The 18,460-nt window shown below is 43.1% G+C and overlaps 1 protein-coding gene across 1 annotated transcript in view; it reads left to right on the plus strand.

Moving 5' to 3' along the window:
- The window catches only part of ADPRHL1 (ADP-ribosylhydrolase like 1), a 19,929-nt gene extending 2,126 nt beyond the window's left edge, over window positions 1-17,803 (plus strand). Inside the window, exons 2-7 of the mRNA XM_010194821.1 lie at window positions 1,581-1,745; window positions 6,264-6,389; window positions 9,926-10,066; window positions 13,127-13,254; window positions 16,719-16,851; window positions 17,374-17,803. Of these exons, the coding sequence (XP_010193123.1) occupies window positions 1,581-1,745; window positions 6,264-6,389; window positions 9,926-10,066; window positions 13,127-13,254; window positions 16,719-16,851; window positions 17,374-17,531 (851 nt within the window). The 3' untranslated portion in view covers window positions 17,532-17,803. The remainder of the gene's footprint in view (window positions 1-1,580; window positions 1,746-6,263; window positions 6,390-9,925; window positions 10,067-13,126; window positions 13,255-16,718; window positions 16,852-17,373) is intronic.
- The last annotated feature ends 657 nt before the right edge of the window (window positions 17,804-18,460 follow it).

Consider the following 18,460-nt stretch of genomic DNA (forward strand, 5'->3'; position numbering starts at 1 on the left):
GTAAGAGAGGAACAAAAACCACATCACCAAAAGCAGGGGAACTACCCTTGCAATGAGGAAAACCTTTTCCTCTCTGACTTAAACATGGGTTTAACAAAAAAAAGGGTTCACTTCTACAGAAGAAACCCATCCTGTTGACATGACGGCTGAGGTGGCAGCCTGGCTCCGTGTGTGGGAACCACAGTGGCCTTGGGCAGCCCAGAGCTGCTGGACCACAGGGCTCTGGCTCTGGGGACAAGGCTTCTGCAGAAGCAGCCAGGTGGTAAATCCTGCTCCTGGCTCCCATTTGGATAAACTGACATCTGATGCCTAAATCTGGAAAGAGCCAGCAGCTTCAAAGTATCTTGTTCTTTTAGGATTGTATGTGGGGATGGCCAGCGTAACTGATATGAGCTTTTTTTATGTGAAAGGAGGGGAATCTTGGTTTTACCCTGCATTTTATTTATTCATCTGTCTACACAACCAGTACTTTCGAGTGGCTCTGGCTTATGGCGCTCCAAACTTTCTCTTAAGTTGAACCTCTTCTGTGGATTTCAAGAAATCACCGTCTTTGACAAAATTAAAATATTTTTAGAAGAACATGCCTTGCTGCATCATTCGATCTGTGAGTCAAACCAAGTATTAAACTGGTTTTTTTGAAGTGCATATAAATGACATAAAAAAACAAATCCCAATGGCCTCTTCAGTTCCCACTGATTACACAGCTGTAATAGATGCCTGTGGAAGCTTTTCCTTATCAAGAGCTGAGGGCAGGGCTCTTCAAGTCCAGCAACACACAACAGCATCTATATTGAAGAAACAGTGCATGTTTAACAGGGGGAAAGTTTCTGCTTAGGCAAGACCATAGGCCTTGCTAAAAATAATCAATAAATAGATACTTCTAGTGAACTTATTCCAGAAAGAAATCTGTTTGATGGAAATACTACAGACTGTAGGTATTTACTCCTCTTACAGATCTTTTTTTATAATTTTTATAAAAGCTCGCTGTTCTGGTTACTGTACTGATATAAGATATTTGGATCCCTACACAAAAGATCTAAAAATTTTAGACAAAATAGAATACAAATTAAAAAATAAGGCCACTAATTTTCTTTTGTGTTTAATAATCATACCTCTTTGAAATAATTTAGCAGTAATTTTTTAAAATAGGCTTTGTTTTTGAATTAGATTAATATCTGCAAATGCCAGCAAAGACATAGGCTGAGTTCAGGCGCACATCCAGTCTCCACGACAGAAACACACTCGCCTTACAGTCAGACACCTCTGCGAATACTTCACACCATGAAGCCTAAATAAAGTCCCTGAGCAGCTGCTATTGACGAGCAGAATGCCTTCATCTGTCCGATTAAAGGCATTGAAAGTGGAAGGGAACACAGGAAAAGATAAGAAGTGAGAGACGAGACTGCGCTCCCTCCAGCTTGCTCTCGTGGTGTGTAAAAATGTGTTGACAGTGGCACCAGAAACATGACTCGGTATATTGGAAGTGGAAATAGGAACATTTCTTAAATGCTTAGTGAGCTCGCTTGCTTCTTTTCAGTGCTGTCTTCACATAGCAACCTTCTTTTCCCTCCTCCGAGCAGAGTACTGGTGTTTGGAAGACCTGTATCGAGAGCTGGTAAAACGCTATGTGGATGCTGTCGACAAGCTCTCGGGGAGGCGACCAGACCCTGCTACCATCGAAGGCTGCAGAGAATTAAAACCAGACAACTACCTTCTCGCTTGGCACACACCGTTCAATGAAAAGGGTACAGTACCACTTCCCATTTATAGACCCTGGGTTGAATAATGCATGCTTTCAGCCTTTGTGGCTACATGGAAATTGTTTCCTTTTTTCCCCTGACATCAAAGGCTACTACCCCCGAAACATTTCCATGTTTGCCTGAGGATGGCAAGGGATCTGCCAGGAATTCCTTCTGTAGGGCACTATGTCCTCTCGTAAATGAAACCTTCCCTCTTTAACATCTATTTAAAGAGACTTTGTTCTTGGCTCAGTGCCTCTGGGTCCAGATCTTTGTCCTTGAGTTTAATGGCTATTTTAAGAATTATTTTCTGCTATTATTCATTTATAAGTTTGTAGTCTTGGATCTTTTCAGTGATGGCAGATTGGAAACAAAAAGCTGAGCCTGTGAAATGTCTATGCACCAATGTGTTCACTGAGGGAAAACAGACTTTTCTGCAGGGGGATGCTCTGCTAATATGTATGACTGTTTTGCTGATAATCCCTAATATTCCTAACCCTATCTCCCTACCCATGAATGCCTCTTTCTTGCTCATTATGACCATTTCATTTTATGATTAATTGATTTCCTACTTCAAGTTAAATAACATGTATGCAGCTACGTGCACACATATTTCCATATACCCATACGCACATAGTGGAATTAATCTTGAAAGCCTGTTGAGACACCACATCATGAGAGGAGGTGGACCTAAACAGCCACAAGATGATGACAGCACACACAGCTGTGTCGGTGTGATGCTCTACTGCTGCAGTACGTATCAGCACCGCTCCACACCATTGCATATTGATGCAACATCGTGGCAGAGATCCGGCGGCACAATGCCATAGCTATTTCTGGGTCTCAGCAGTCAGTTTTCTCTGACACAAAAAGCATCCCTCACTCGGCCCCTGCTCCTCACAACAGCTGCTGCAAGGGAAAAGGATCCCCTCTCTCTTTATTCTTCCTACCCCACTATTAGCCAGGCAGATATGAAATAGCACGCTTTTGGCACTCGTCATATGTCTTCTGATTGACAGGGAGTAAAATTTGGTCAAAGTGATTGTGGGAGCTGCTGCTGACCCTAAGCAGCTCTCAGTACCTCCAGTCGTGGAGTACAGCTGTTCCCTGTCCCATTGCTGCATTGGAGCAGCATCTCTTCTTTTAGACTTTCTCCTCCTCAGCTTTACATGATGAACTATTTGCTCTTGAGATACTCTGGGCTATAAGGATCTAAAATGAATTTCTGCCATGAATTTCTAAAGCCCACCTTCTCCATCTGGTCTTAAATACCGTCACAAACGTTTCAAGAAGCCTTTTTTTTTCACCCTGAGAGCAAAAGGACCAGTGGCCTGAAATGGAGATGTTCAGCCTACTGTGGGACCTGACGCTGCTATGGACATAATTAACTTTTTAATTGAATTTTCACAAAATTCTTCTCAGGTAAGAACATCTCATGAGCATTGAATACCTAGCAGTCGGATAGTATCTTGGGTGGGCAGGAGCCAAAATACTGTTTTCCTGTGGTCATTCTATCTTACCTCGCTTCTAGCAAGAATTCAGGTGCCAGCCTTCATGAAACAATGAAATTGTAGTTTAGGTAATTTTGCATTGCTTACATGAAGCTCTTCTGCTCAGATCCATGTGGGTGTAGCCAAATGCACAGAGTTCTTTAGTCAAACTGCCTCGTGCGTCTCTTTGCCACCTGCTGCCATGTTCATTGTCACACTCACTGCAGAAGTACCCGGATTATGTTAAAGGCTGGTGAGATTTCCGTGACTGCCAGAAGACCTGCCCAAGGCTGTCTAACACCTTCAATTTTAAGAGCTTATTTCCAATTTATGATGTTGATGAGCTCAAGGCAAAACTTTTCACTGCTGAGTGTTTGCCTCTGTCTGTCAGCAGCTGTTTAAAGTTTTGATGCAGATGAGTCTGCTGTTTCTTAGACATGGTAAAAATCTTTTGTTTCATTGCCAAGAACTGAAATTCTTCAGAAGAGAATCTCTGACGTTTGAGAGCTGGAACCAAAATCCATTGATTCAAATAGTAGATACAGAGGCATGGCAGCTGACAGCTGCTAATCACCTGGAGCCCTGTCTAGGCTTGATGTGACTTCAAGCGATGAAATTTTTTATTACCAAGTTGGCTTGCCTAATTCTGTGGAAAGTTTTAATACAACTTGCTAGACTGGATGAACACAATGAAGTTGCAAAGCACACACACACCAGCAGTCAGTTTACTGTAGTGCATCCTGCAGTTTGGATATGTAACTTGTTATTTAATTAGCAGCTCTGGTTCACACAACACCCTTCCCTCTTGGATAACCAGCATGGATTGTGTCTCTTGGAGGAACCAGGACTCCACAGTGAAGAAGACTCCACCATAGAGCACCAGATGTTTTAACAAAGAATTTGGCCTTGCAAGCAGGAGAAGATTTGTTCTCCCAGTTAAGCTGACTGGAAGTGCTCTGGAAGACTGGATTTCTTTCCTGGCTCCTCCTTGTGGTTTATATGTGATGAGTGGGGTAGACAGTTTTATCTGTTCCTGGCTCCTTAATAACCAGACACTATAGCTGCAGCTATATGAGGTACAGGAGCAAACATACCACTTGCAGGGCAAGTGTCCAGCCTTTTCATCAGGAGCAGTGGTCAAAGGTGTCCTGGAGAGGCTCTGTTTCACTAGCATCAAGAAGGCTAGCAAGGACGAAGCAAGCTCTGAGCTCGCAGGGAACAAAACTGAGTTTTGCAAAGACTATCATGTCACATTTATCAGATGTCTGGCCTTTTTTTAGGCTGCCCTTGGTGGTTAACACACTGGAAGAGTTATTTTGCGCAAAATTTGCACACTGGGCTCTGAAGAGGAAGGGAAGAAATGTCTTCAGTTATCTCATTAGATCACCTAACCAAGGTGCTCTCTCAGGACAACTGCTCCTGGGGGAGAAGAGGAGCTCTTCTCAAGAGAGAGAAATTCAGATTGGTCTGTATTGCACTTGGAGATGCAATGGGTGGCTTACGTTAGTGTTACACTTTGGCTCAGGCAAGTGCTTTTGAAGCAAATCTTCCTGCCGCATCCCCTAACACACTTTGATCACGCTCATGATTTTAGGACACCTGAGCTCAAGCCACTTGGGATGACACTAAATGGCAATCAGTGCTCCAGAAGAGCCCCTGGTGCTCTGCACCCTCAGTGGGCACAGCCCAGGGGAGCAGCTGAGGGTTCCTCTGAAGGTAGGTGGATAAAAACCCTGATCCTGGCTCCCTGGCATCTGCTGCTTCACTTCACTCTGGTCCATGAATTGCTCTTACTACGTTATTGTCCCGGCTAATGGAGACACAACCTTTCTCTATGCTGCCTGTCAGGGAAAGACAGGGACACTCTGTTCTGATTGCAGGTTCCACAGATGCTAAATTTAGGTGACAAATATACACCCTTTATCTTCCAGGGACCAAGTAGGGAAATGCTGGTTGCTTACACCTATACCCAAGAGCACTGGGAAGTGTGATTGAACAAAGATAGTGCTGAAAAATGCCAGATACTTTGAAAAATCGAATGCTGTCCATCACAGGATGGATGCCTGCAATGAGTTAATGCTTTTTTGGGCATTGACTCACCAGTTGCAAAGAGGAGATAATCACCTCACTGGTGCTTTGTGAAGATAAGCTCATTAAAACTTCTGTGGGATCCTGATATTACTGTGATAAGTACTGCAGAGAAAGCCATTAGTAAATTTAACTCTCTGTTCAGTGCAGTGTTTAAAAGTTGAACAGCTGGGATCGTGCACACAATGCTGAGGATTAAAAGAAATACTGAATTAGCTCTTCAATAAATAAACTCTGTGCTGCATGAGGAGGAAATTCCCAAGACCAAGCTCAGCAAGTGCAGGCTGTAGCATAATGAGTGTGCTCACAGGCACTGAGTTCAGGTCACATGGAAAACCACAGTTCTGACATTGCCTAACTTTGGAGGATCTGGCTCTGTCACCTTTAGTTCCTTTTTGGACACATTATTTTTGTATGTAGCAGAACCTATTTTGTGAACTACTTGTGGGGCCCTCTAGGATGAAACACGCATTAAAATAGTAAGATCAACTGTGATGCTCTCATAAAGTGTTTTAATTAGTGCCTTCAGCATGAAGACTACTACTAGGTGTAGTAAAAGTGTATCTATTTCTCAAACTTCTGTTTCCAGTGCTGGTATCTGGAACAAGCAAAAAGGTGGTGTCAGCCAAGAATGAATAAAGATGGCATGAGAGTTTGAATCAAACAAGTGTTGTGAACAGGGGAGCACTCTGCTTTCTGAACCCACTATGCTCTTTGTAGCACTTGAAAATACTGGGATGTACCTGTAAAACCAGAATAACTGTGTAGAGGCAAAGTTCCTCTCAAGAAACTTTCAAAACTTGTAACTTGCTTTGCATGCTAATTTCCCATTCCTTGAGGAGTTCCTACACATGAGCTGAATTAATAAAATGTACTTATTTCACATTTTATTAACATACTTGTGTATCATTCCTTTTACATTCTTGGCTTTCCCTTTTTACTTTAGGTTCTGGATTTGGAGCATCCACAAAAGCCATGTGTTTAGGGATGCGGTACTGGAAGCCAGAGAGGCTGGAGTCACTTATTGAAGTGAGCATTGAGTGTGGACGAATGACTCACAACCATCCTACAGGTACTTTACGCTGACATATCGGTGTGCTGAAGTTCCTAAGGCTGCTTTTCACTTCTATATGGCTAATACAGCTCCTGTGAATTCATTTGGTTAAATTGCTTCTGCTTTGCAGACTTCAAGGATTTGGTTTGTGTTATGCTTGGACAGTTTATACATGTACATACTACTTTTATATTACTTACGTGAGGTTGCAATCAACAATCCCAGGCATAGGAGATTCCCCTCCTAAAATCTCAATAACTAAACACAACCTGTCTTGCCCAAAGCATATTCGTGCCACTTCTCCTGATCAAATTTTAGGATTCATATCTAGATGACTCACTGTTATCATCCAAGTTTACGGTTCAGGGGATAATAACATTTTTCTCTTGACAGATTTTGTCGTATCCAATCACTGTAGGTAAAGGTAGAAAGCTAAAAAATATAACTCCACATATTTTGGGACACAAACTGAAACATTCTCTAAACGAAACATAAATAAGTAGCTTTAATGTTGCTTTGAATATTCACGCCTGTCATTCTGATAATTTTATGCTATGTAAGCATGTATTCATTCTGTCTACTTTAAACAGCAATAAATAAAACCATAATGAATGTCGACATGTTCAACATGCTCAGTGCTTTGAAGCAGTCAGAAAAGCCATCAAGATGGCATAAAATTAGAGAAAAAGAATTCCAAGCAAAGCAGAAAACATCATTAAGCCAATATATAAAGTCCACGGTGCATTAGCAACAGTAAGACTGCTTGCAGTTCACGGTCTCCCTCCTCAGAAAGGACTTACTAGAGCCAGAAAATGGCAGCAAGGAGCATCTAAGTTGTCAAATGCCCTCCATACAAGGAGAAATTACACCCAGAAGGAGTTTTCATCTGGGAAAAGAGACACGTGGCACAGTGGGGAGGCAGGGAAGAGAGAGAAGGAAGGGTTACCATGGACCTCACTACTATCCTGAGAGGTGCTAAGGAAACATCAGTTATGATTCCCATAACTCAAAGACAAGGAAAACCTCACTGACATATCAGTCAGGATGGAAACAGACAGACAAAGGAAACACTTCCCCATGTCGTGTGTAGTGAAGTTGCAGAACTTGCTGCTACAGGCAGCTGCAAAGTCCACAGGCATGCCTGGGTTCAAAAGGGATCAGGCAAGCGGATGAGGAGGGCTGTCGCTGTTAAAAGCAATCAAGCTGTGTAATTAAAATTGCCCCTAAGCTAGTCCAGAAGCTCTGGGGAGTGGAGAAGCCAAACCAATTAGGCTTGCTCTGTACTGGCATTATTTACAGAGCCAGAAACCTTGGCTGTGGCTTGCTTTCTTCCCTGGTGAGAAGCTGTAGCAGGAGGCTACATGAGAGTTGTTGGGAGCAGAAGGAGGGGGCTACCTGGGGATGAGTCAAAAAGAGACCGCCAGCCCCCCCCAAAAACCTTCTGGGCATGTCCAAGCCTCTAGCATCCTCTTCACCACTCACTGCTCCCTGCTAGCCCTTTCCTTCACCCTCTAAACCCTCTGCTGCCACCCTCATGCTGAGTGTGACGCCCAAGGATCTTTATGGCAGTGGGGTTAGATGCTGTCTGTCCAAGTGTGATGCTTTGAGCTGGCTCTACCTATTTTTTATTCTCTCTGAAAGCATCTGTTGGATCCTGGGTTAGATGTACCTTTGTCTTGACCTAGTACTGCATGTCTTGCAGAGAAAATGAGTAATCGCCTCATCTAGACTTGGAACCTTCTAAAATAATTTGGTTTTACCTTCAGCAAAACACATGAAGTTCGTGCTTACCTCTATGCATGAGTGAATGCTTTCAGACCCATGCACCGAGAGAAGCACACACATCAATACTTTGCTCACCTGGGGCTTATTTAAATGACTGAGTTGTTTTCTTAACCTTCTATTGCACATTGCACTGGGTTGGTTTTGTTGCCTTTGACAGAATGCCAAGAGCACAAGCAAGTACGAGAAATGAGCCCCTCTGTTTCTGATGTCATGGAAGTGTTGAATGCCCGTTAATGGAAAGTTCACCTTAAGTATATTTGTATCCAAAGTGGAAGACCTAGCTAGGCAAGCAGACAGCATATCCTACTCGGACAATTTCTTCTTTCCTCTAAGGGGACACGGACTTAGAATCACAGAATCACAGAAGGCTTTGGACTGGAAAGCACCTTTAGAGGTCATCCAGTCCAACTCCCCTGCAGTAAGCAGGGGCAGTGTTACCCGATCAGGTTGCTCAGAGCCCCATCAAGCCTGACCTTGAATATCTCCAGGGATGGCGTCTCCATCAACTCTCTGGGCAACCTGTTCCAGTGTTTCACCACCTTCATAGTAAAGAACTTCTTCCTAATGTCTAATCTAAATCTAGTTTAAAATCATTGCCCCTCGTCCTGTCACTACATACCCTTCTAAAATGTGCCTCCCCAGCTTTCCTGTAGGACCCCTTCAGGAACTAGAAGGTCACTATAAGGTCCCCCCAGAGCCTTCTCTTCTCCAGGCTGAACAAACCCAACTCTCTCAGCCTGTCCCCATAGGAGAGGTGCTCCAGCCCTTTGATCATCTTCGTGGCCTCCTCTGGACCCACTCCAGCACTTCAGTGCCCTTTTTGTGTTGGGAACTCCAAGGCTGGACATAGTACTCCAGGTGAGGTCTCACCAGAGCAGAGCAGAAGGACAGAATCACCTCCCTTGATCTGCTGGCCACACTTCTTTTGATGCAGCCCAGGATGCAATTGGCTTTCTGAGCTGTGAGTGCACATTGGTGGCTCATGTTCAGCTTTCTGTCCACCAGTACCCCCATGTCCTTTTCTGCAGGGCTGCTCTCTATCACATCACCTCCCAACCTGTATTGATAACCCCTACCCAGGCGCAGGTTCTCACATTTGGCCTTGTTGAGCCTCATGAGGTTCATATGTGCCTCCAGCTCCCTCTCCAGCTTGTCCAGGTCCCTCTGGATGACATCCCATCCCTCTGGCATGTCAACTGCACCACTCATCTTTGTGTAAACTGCTAACTTGCACTCTATCCCATTGTCTATATCATTGAGAAAGATATTAAACAGCACTGGTCCCAGTATGGTCTTGTCCCCTTAGAGGAAAGAAGCAATTATCCAAGTAAGACATGGACTTGTCCCCTTAGAGTAAAATGAGCCAGAAATAGTGTTAAATCTAGCAGCCACAGTCCTTGAGCTGGATGACTCTGCAGGCAAGGTGATATAGCCTGTAACCGAATCACTTCGCACAAGTCAATTATTTCATGTGACTTCAGTTAGAAGATTTTCAGTACCACGCTAGTGGATGATGTTTATTTTTGATCCCTACCTCAGTTTCTGTTACATTACACCACTAAGAACAGAAGCTGCCTTCTATGTAAAATAAGTTGTAAACCAACAGGCACTATGCATTAGCCTCAACATGCAGACAGATAGGTTATGTGCGTTTGCTAATCTACCCGACATCCATGAAGCATTCCACTAATGATTTTTATGAAGGACATGATAAGGATGGTAAAAGCACAGACAGCACATTAGTAATCATTGTTATCTATGAATTCCAGGCTTTCTAGGGTCCCTATGCACAGCTCTCTTTGTGGCATATGCAATACAAGGGAAACCCCTTGTGCAGTGGGGAAGAGAGATGATGAAGGTTGTGCCAATGGCTGAAGAATACTGCAAGAAAACCATTCGCCACATGGCAGGTAATATGTCTAAATCAAAAGAGTTGTTTTCTTAAAACTATGTTCATCTAGAAAGACACTGACAAAATGTCACTCCCCAGGGTCCCCATTTTGCTGCTTCCCCTTCTCTTCCGTCTCTTTCGGCTTTCTCTGCTCAGACTGTAAGCTCTTCCCAGGTGGTGCTGCCTTCTTCTACCATCCATTAGGTGCCTGGTATATTGGCAGCAAAGATACAAAGAGGAATAACAATGACAGTGGCCTACAGCACAGTTTTATTTTTAGGAAGTTTTCAAAGATTGCTGGTGGGGGGCAGCGAGGAAATGATACTTAGCAGGTTACTAGGCAAACTGACTGCTGAGATATGAATTATTCAGCTCCCCTCCATCAATTAGCATGGCCCAATATTTTCCATAAGAACACCCACAGACACTGCTCCTTTTTCCAGGAAAAGTTCCCCTGCAGATGCTCCTGACCGAGAGTTCACTTTTGATGACAAATTCAGATACAATTTGTTGCTCTTCTGAACAAGTTTTAAGGCTATTGAGCATTATGCAACTACTGAACTTGATATTGCTACTTTACTAATGTATTTGATCTTCAGAGCAAAGGTATTTCAGCTCCCTCTTGCCAGGGAGTGATGCATTTGTAATGGTGAGACCTGCTGTGGACAGACGAGTACCATTACATTAAAACATCAAGGAAAGGTATTTTTTTTCTGTTAAACTCAAGGGACAGCTGTAGAGAAAGATTGAATTCAATGGAAATCTTTACTCAAGAGCAATCAGAAATGAAGATTTACCCAGGAAGGAAAGCAAGCTGCCACTTTAAAATCTGAAAGGAACAGCAGGGAGCCTTTCTAAAAGACCCCACATTTTCATCCGCTCCTCATCGCACACCAGGATTTTTTTAGCCAAGACCTATGAGAAGCAGGTGCAGGATTACTGTGAGTGAGCTCCTCTCTGAGTGGCTTCGCAGCAGGTCCCTGTCACTCCACCCCAGCAGGACCCCTCAGCGTGGAGGTATGCATGCTGGACTCCTGAGGCACGCTCTCCAGCTAGCACCCATATTGTTGAGCTTCGTCCTATTTTGGTAGCGGGAAAAGTCTCCTGCATTAAAGTTAAGCTCCTTGGCTGGTGAGATGCACTGCAAAGAAATCCTGACAGACAGAGCCCTCCAGTTTTAGAAAACTTCTTTTTAGCTGTGTTATCCCCCATGGATAACAAACACAGTGTTCAGTTGCACAGGGGTCAACTCAGCACCCCTCTCTGATATTCAGTTGAAATTCCTTGCCAGATATTCCCATGGACCTGGATGTGACCATCCTCTCAGGCTGGGCTCAAGGGATGGGGCAGAGCCTCACTAGGGCCAGCAGCACGGGATTTTTGACCTTGCTATAGGCCATTCACACAACCAAAGTCTCCTGCAACTGCTCAATTTCCTTGTTTCTGTGCCTGTACATTGGAATAATCATGTTTCCTTGCTTGTTGAGGTGCTGCATAGAAAACATTCATTTTTGAGGCATTCATGGCTTATGGTCAGGGGAAATAGGAAAAAGCCTCCACAAAGACAGACACCTATCAGGTCACCTGCATGTCTAAAAGCACTCTTGTAACCAGCTGAAGGAATGGGTGTCAGTAGTTTACGTCAACCAGTAACATTTTCTTTGCATGACTTTTTTTCCCTCAGGATGCTCTCCTTGGCTTGATGGTTGTGAGAGCATTTTCATTATGTTTTTCTATACACCCTCTTTTTTTTTAGGGTTCTAATGAATGTCTGCCTAGTAATCAGGCAAAACTGGGGCTTGGACTCAGAAAAAGGGCAGCTGGGCATTGCCAGGCATATAGGGCCACGTGATTGAAGGCTCATCTCTGTCTGGGGCCGGGAAACCAGCAACCTCACCAAAGTACCAGGTCCTGCAAGATAGCTTGGACTTTTTCATATGGAGTCAAACCACTTTAAAGATCTGAATTGCCAAAGAGGGTCACCTGTATGGCATTTTAAAGCAAAATCAGATTACATCCTTCACAGAAACAGTTTGGTTGCATGCCTGCTCCTCAGCCACTTTCAGTACAAAATTAAGCAATCAAGCAGGACAGAGACGGGGAAAAAGCAGCAATGCTTAATTTTATTTTAAACTGTATGCCAGTAGTCCCATATTGCTTGACCTGAACTGCTGGTTTGCCTTGGCATATTTATAGGTCTTGCCCATCTCCCTGATTTTTAATTCCTTACTTCATTGGCTTCCTAGACAAGGTTTTACTCAGACCCCCATTCTGCAGATGGATGCGTATGTATGTGCTTAACAGGTCAGGGTGACTTACACGCTTTTTTAAGCCCTTATAAAAAGTTTGAACCAGAACACTGGCTGAAAAATAAACTGAATTTAATAAGATTATTTACATGCACAAAGTTAAACAAGATTGAAGATGTTCTTCCTAAAGTGATAGGAAAAGGAGAAAGACCTGTGGTTATTTAAAAAAAAGGTTATTTGTACAGGTACAGATAGAAGAAGTGTGTATTACTTATCCCTTTTGCTTAATTTGAAATGGAAATTTTGGTCTTTCCTATCTGCCTATTCCTGAAAGATCACATAGAAATACTGTGAGAATGGAACAGAAATATTGGGGAAATTATGTTAATAAAAACTGATAACTGAGGTAGGAGACAATTTGTATTTAGGACATGCAAGCATTTTTAGTTATTCTTTAATTATAGTGAAGGAATACAAAATTGCCATAGAATTGATTTTTTTAATCTCTTTTTGTTGACTCTTAACTTTTCCTTGGAGTGTTCCTCAGTAAGTTTTCTCAAAATCTCAACTCGATACATCTTAATATAATTTTAATATGCTGCAAAAATAGCACAAGGTTTTGAAAATATTTTCTTTTTTCTTTCACATCTTCTGTTTCCAGTTAGATGTTCCACTTCATATCGAAATGCATACCTGTTTAATGTATGTTACTGTAAAATATCCATTTTTTTAGGTCAGTCAATACTGTCATTTACTTTAAAATTTATTCAAGTAGAACTGAAAATGTTGCCTAGATTAAATACTACATCAGTAACTTCTTTTGCATTCAGAATATCAGGAGCACTGGTTCTACTTTGAAGCCAAGTGGCAGTTTTATTTGGAGGAGAGAGAAATCAATGAGGAAAATCAGAACAAACCTGTCTTTCCGGACAACTATGATGCAGAGGAGAGAGAAAAGGTAACTGCAACTTCAGAAAGTGCTCAGAAAGGCGCTGAACTGGGAGAGATATTTTCAGAGAGGCACACCAGTGTCTGTCAACTGTTTCCAGTGCCAAATCAGTCAGGAAGTCTTAATTTTTTTTCTAAAATTTCAAGAAAGAAAAGAACAGCTCCAATTCTTGGCTGGGGTATGCGGTAGCGCAAAAAAAAGCTGTTGCCACTTGTCCTGCGGTTGCTGTAATTGGCGGAAACACTGCAGAGCAGCAGACTTAATGGTCAGATGTGTTGGGGCCCAGTGCAGGTGCAAAGCGTAAGTCTGGCTTAGGACATGGCTCATTACTGGACTCTCTAGGACTGGATTGATGGTTGGACTTGATGATCTTAAGGGTCTTTTCCAACTGAAACCATTCTATAATTCTATAAACCACAGCTATTTGAGGGTGGAAAAGGCAAACAACTCACTGAGGGATCTCATTAAAGCCTAACAGAGCTGTGGGTTGAGTCCCACAGAAGTCCTGCCAGGTACTAGGAGCTGGACTTGGTCACGGTCCTTCAAACAGGAGACAGCCCTCCTAAGCAAATCTCTGCCAAAGCAGCCTGTGCCCAAGCTACTTGTGTCTTGAGAGATGGTATTTCACCACACTCCATGGATACTATTTTATAGAGTATATGATCTTTCCTTTGCCTCATGACTTCTGGTTGTATATTCTTAACTCAGGAGAAATAATGTGTCTTCTTCCCTGGTGTTTATAGCTCCCTGATACATGCTGGCACCTCTGAAAGCTCTTCACTTAGCAGCTAAGCAATAAATATGTGGTTCTTGTCACCTTTTCCCATAAATCAATCCTTTTTTCCAGACTGTTAAAGCACAGTTCTATTCTGAGAAGTCACTTCATGTATTTTTAGGTGCTCATCTACTCAGAGAAAGGTGCCAATGGCAGATAGATTGACTGCGGATCATAAGAAATTGCTCACTCTAAACATAAAGACTAGATCCCCTTCCAGTTTTATTTTATTAATTCAGTACCATGAATTTGCTATTAGTTTTTTTGTTCCTTCCAGTTTTACCAGATTTCTTAGCAGTGCTTTGGGAGACCTTAAACTCAACAGTATTTCCCCATGTGAACATTTCAAGAGAGAACTGCATGAATTCCTAATGCAGCAACAAAATTTACCTTCATTCCCCAACATAAAATAGTTTTAACTATTGAGCTACTAATTCTGATGCACAAGAAAGGAAAATGTTGCTTGACTCTCAAACTCCACCGCCAGCCAGAGATCCCAGACAGAAGTCAAAACTTAATTTGTTTATAAGCCCAGCATGTTTATAGCTATGGAAAGAATAAAGCAGAAGAAGGTAACCATCCTGCCTGCCTTTTTCCCAGGGGTGCTTGCCTTTGCACTCCCTCCAAGCTAACCGGCCACTTGTGTCTGGAAGTACAGCTGATTGCCTTTCTACAGGCAATTAAAGCCCAAATATCTGGCACCTCTCTTGCCGACAGGTCACTGTATGCATTCTCCTGCTTGACCAGGCACACCTTTCTGCAGGTACGTACCAGCTGCAGGAGCTGTCAAAGTGAAGCCACAAAACATGTCTTGGATTGATATGAGGATGGTGCAAAGGCAATTTGCCTCTAAAAAATTACACCTTGAAATGCTAAGCAGCAAAGACCATATTCTGTATGAGCAGGTATACAGACCTAGAAATGTAGGAATGAAAGACAAATTACCCCTTCTTGAGTGTATAAACACAGGTTGGGCAATCAGTTGATGTAGGATAAGTAATCTTTCTATCACACACAACTGGAACATGTTAGATACACAGAAAACAGGCAGAAACTGCACCACATTTGGGATCAGCCTCGCATGTGCAAACAAATCCTTTGCCCTGCTCACATTCCCGTGCTGGACACAGTGTGTGACAAAATGAGAGAGGAACCAAACCAAAGTCATCCAGGCCAATTAGACACTGAGGATGTCATCCCCGTAAGGTGGAGTTGCTTAAACCAACACTGTGAAAGTACGCAGAAAGAGAAATAAAAAGGCTGGAAAGGGAGTGCTTGCCAGCAGGGGGTCAGCTCCTAGAGGAGGAAGTCCGAGGAAGCTGTAATTACTGACCGCAGGGGTTCACAGTGAGGAGAGGTATGAATTACCTCCAAGGCTTGGCAGCAGCTCAGAGCCTTCAGCAACACGCTATCCATGCACTCAATGCTGCTTGTCCTCACCTGTCCACCCTAGGGAAGCTGGGCTGGTGCCGCATTACAGGGCTGCACCAAGGTGCAGGAGTCAAAAGGAGGTTGCACTTTTGAAAAGTTTGAGAAATGCTGCCCTGGTGCAGTTAAGTCCTGTCAGGCTCAGTCCTGAGGACAGCTATCTCTCATGTAAAGTTTTTTCAGCAAGGTGAAATGACATCAGATGTGTGCAGAGCATCAGCGACCTTAACAGCTAAATGGAGTGACACTTGAGTTGTCTGCTTGTGCACCCAGAATAATACCTCTACACTTAGTCCTCTTGACTTTGGTACCATTTGACATGTGTCTACCACTTCACCGACATCCGAATGGCAGCAATAAGGTTGGAAAGTTTAACGTGTGGCAGAGAATGGCATAAAGACATAAATACTCTCTCTAGTTTGCAAAAAACAAGAAAGCAGCAGAGGGAAGCTGTAGTCCAACTCTGCCTTGTTTGATAGATATGCAGGTAAACCACATGCAATGGCTGAGGTGAAAGTGAATAGATAGAAATGCAAACCCTTCACACATGTTGCAGAAGCCAAGAGCCAGCCAAACAGCAACAATTTAACTTGCTGTCATGTAACTTCAACTGCAGGAAATAAAGCTGCCCATTTTCTTTAAAGGAAGGGGATTTTATACTATAGATTTTTCAGTGTTGAGTTAATTTGAGGATTTGGGGCAGGAAAAAGTGAGTTATGGAGGTATCTTCTCTAGACAAAATCTGATTTTCCTTTCCAAACCTCACTGTGGGTTTTGGGGGTTTTTTCCTTCTTTCTTCTCCTAAGGAAGAAATGCTTCTTATATTCACAAATTATTTTCCCTTTTGTTCAACAAGTGCTTGTAGAAGAGGAGAGAAAAGACTTGGCAAGAAAAGGTCAGAGAAGGGGGCTTACATTAACGTAGTCTGAAACTGAGCCCCTAAAGATGTTACTGCATCAGAACGTTTTCACCCTCATGTAAAACTTGGCTTACTGAAACATTTGTGAACATGTGACAAGAGGAATTGAGAATATTTCCAAGAGGCAGGAAGGTGACTGAGAAAGTAGGTCCTTACTACCTCTAATTTTTGAAATAATAAGGAATTTCTAGGATTTGAACTCAGAATCTATGTACTTTTTGGCATTCTTAGCTTGCTTAAATCAAGCCAGCTTTCTCTGCTAGACGAGCTGTTTCCACCTATCAGGAGAGCATCCACTCCACATCCCCATTCCCAGTGCCCTACCCTGACACACCACCATCTCTCCCGCAGACCTACAGGAGGTGGAGCTCCGAAGGCCGGGGGGGGAGACGAGGCCATGACGCCCCCATGATCGCCTACGATGCCCTGCTGGGCTGCGGTGGGGACTGGACCGAGCTCTGCAACCGCTCCATGTTCCACGGAGGTGAGGGCCCCCCATGCCATCCACCCCCTGCTCCCTGTCCGGGGACAGGACAGAGCTCTCCTGGCTTTTGGCCAGTCTGCCATGCCATCTGTTATATCTGCGCCCTTGATTTTACACCCCAACCCCCCTTTTTGTGGCAGCAGGTGCCACGCAAGCCGTTCATGCCGCTTTTCAAATGTTGCTCCATCTAAGTCTCACAGTTTTGAGAGGTGCACAAGAAGTAAATCAAATATGGCTTAGTAAAGGGCTGGCATCTTCCCCTGCCAAAATGCTAGTGCCTTTGACAATGCAACCTTTTAGCTGCACATAGAGAAACTAAGAGAGCTCAAGGCCCCTTGCTGCAGAGCCCAGCAGGCACAAACCTGCAGACACCACATGGAGCATTGGTGTTACTCATTGACCCAAAATGCCCTGCCATGCTCCATCAGCAGCATAGTATTTCCTCCTCTGTGCAGAACGTTTTTTGAGTTTGTATATGAAGGTGACACTAAGAAACCATTGCAATTGTGCTTAAACCTGCAGGAGAAAGCGCGGCTACTGGGTCCATCGCTGGCTGCCTATACGGCTTGGTTTATGGCCTGAGCAAGGTCCCCAAAGGCTTGTACCAGGACCTGGAACAAAGGGAGAGGCTCGAGTACTTGGGCGAGAATCTGTACCGTCTATCCATGGAGGAAAAGTAAAGCAGTTTCTGCCATTTTTCTCTTTCTATAAAGACTATATTGAACCCTGTAGATAACTGACTGATGTTGATAGCTAAGGAATTAGCTGCGAGTTAGTCTGAAAAGCTGTATGTAGATCACGTGCAAGTGAAGATAGCTGAGTTATTCAAGACTGATATAGATATTTACAGTTTTTGTGGATTTTTTTACAGATGTAGGCATTTCTGAGTACAAAGAGTGCTGCTTAAACCAGTGAGATAATCTCAAATGGAAAAAAATAAATAAAACCTCTTTTGATTGATTTCAGTCTAACTTGCTATAATACCACTTCCTAAACAGCTGTGACCGGCAATTTCACATACGAAATTAATTTTCAGAACTAATGCTTTCCTGCAAAACTAATGGCAGTACCCACTTCTGGGGATATTCTCTGTATATTCACAATCCTTTCACCACTGCTGCTCCTCCTTGTTCTCAAATCTAATGTGTCTGTGACACTTGTAAACCTAATGTCTCACGGATTAGCTTTTAATGAACCACTGATCCCTGCATCAGCACTGTGGTGCAAGGTATTGTTACATTAGAAGCTTCCAGAAAAGGAAAAGCCAACACTAAAAATACCCCCAAGGAACAGCAAAGCATCAGCGCATCTGAAATTTCTGAATTACGCTTTTATCACTCTTCAGTATTCAGAGCAAAAGTATTTTTTTAAGTATAACTGGCTAAAATATTTGTAAATAAATTAATCTTACACTGTTTTCTAAGCATCATTCTTTATTTTTAGATTTAGCAGATTATATGTTGCTGTATCAGTATCAGAATTTTTGGCTGAGGTCTTCAAGCAGTTGTAATAGGTCAGCAGTCAGGCTGTGATACATTTCACAAGTCTGAGCAGCACAAAACACCCAGGAAGAGAACAGTTACAACTGCTTTACCTTTTTCCTTTTTCC

Source organism: Mesitornis unicolor, unplaced genomic scaffold (genome assembly GCF_000695765.1).
Source record: "Mesitornis unicolor isolate BGI_N332 unplaced genomic scaffold, ASM69576v1 scaffold18761, whole genome shotgun sequence".
NCBI classification, from domain to species: domain Eukaryota; kingdom Metazoa; phylum Chordata; class Aves; order Mesitornithiformes; family Mesitornithidae; genus Mesitornis; species Mesitornis unicolor.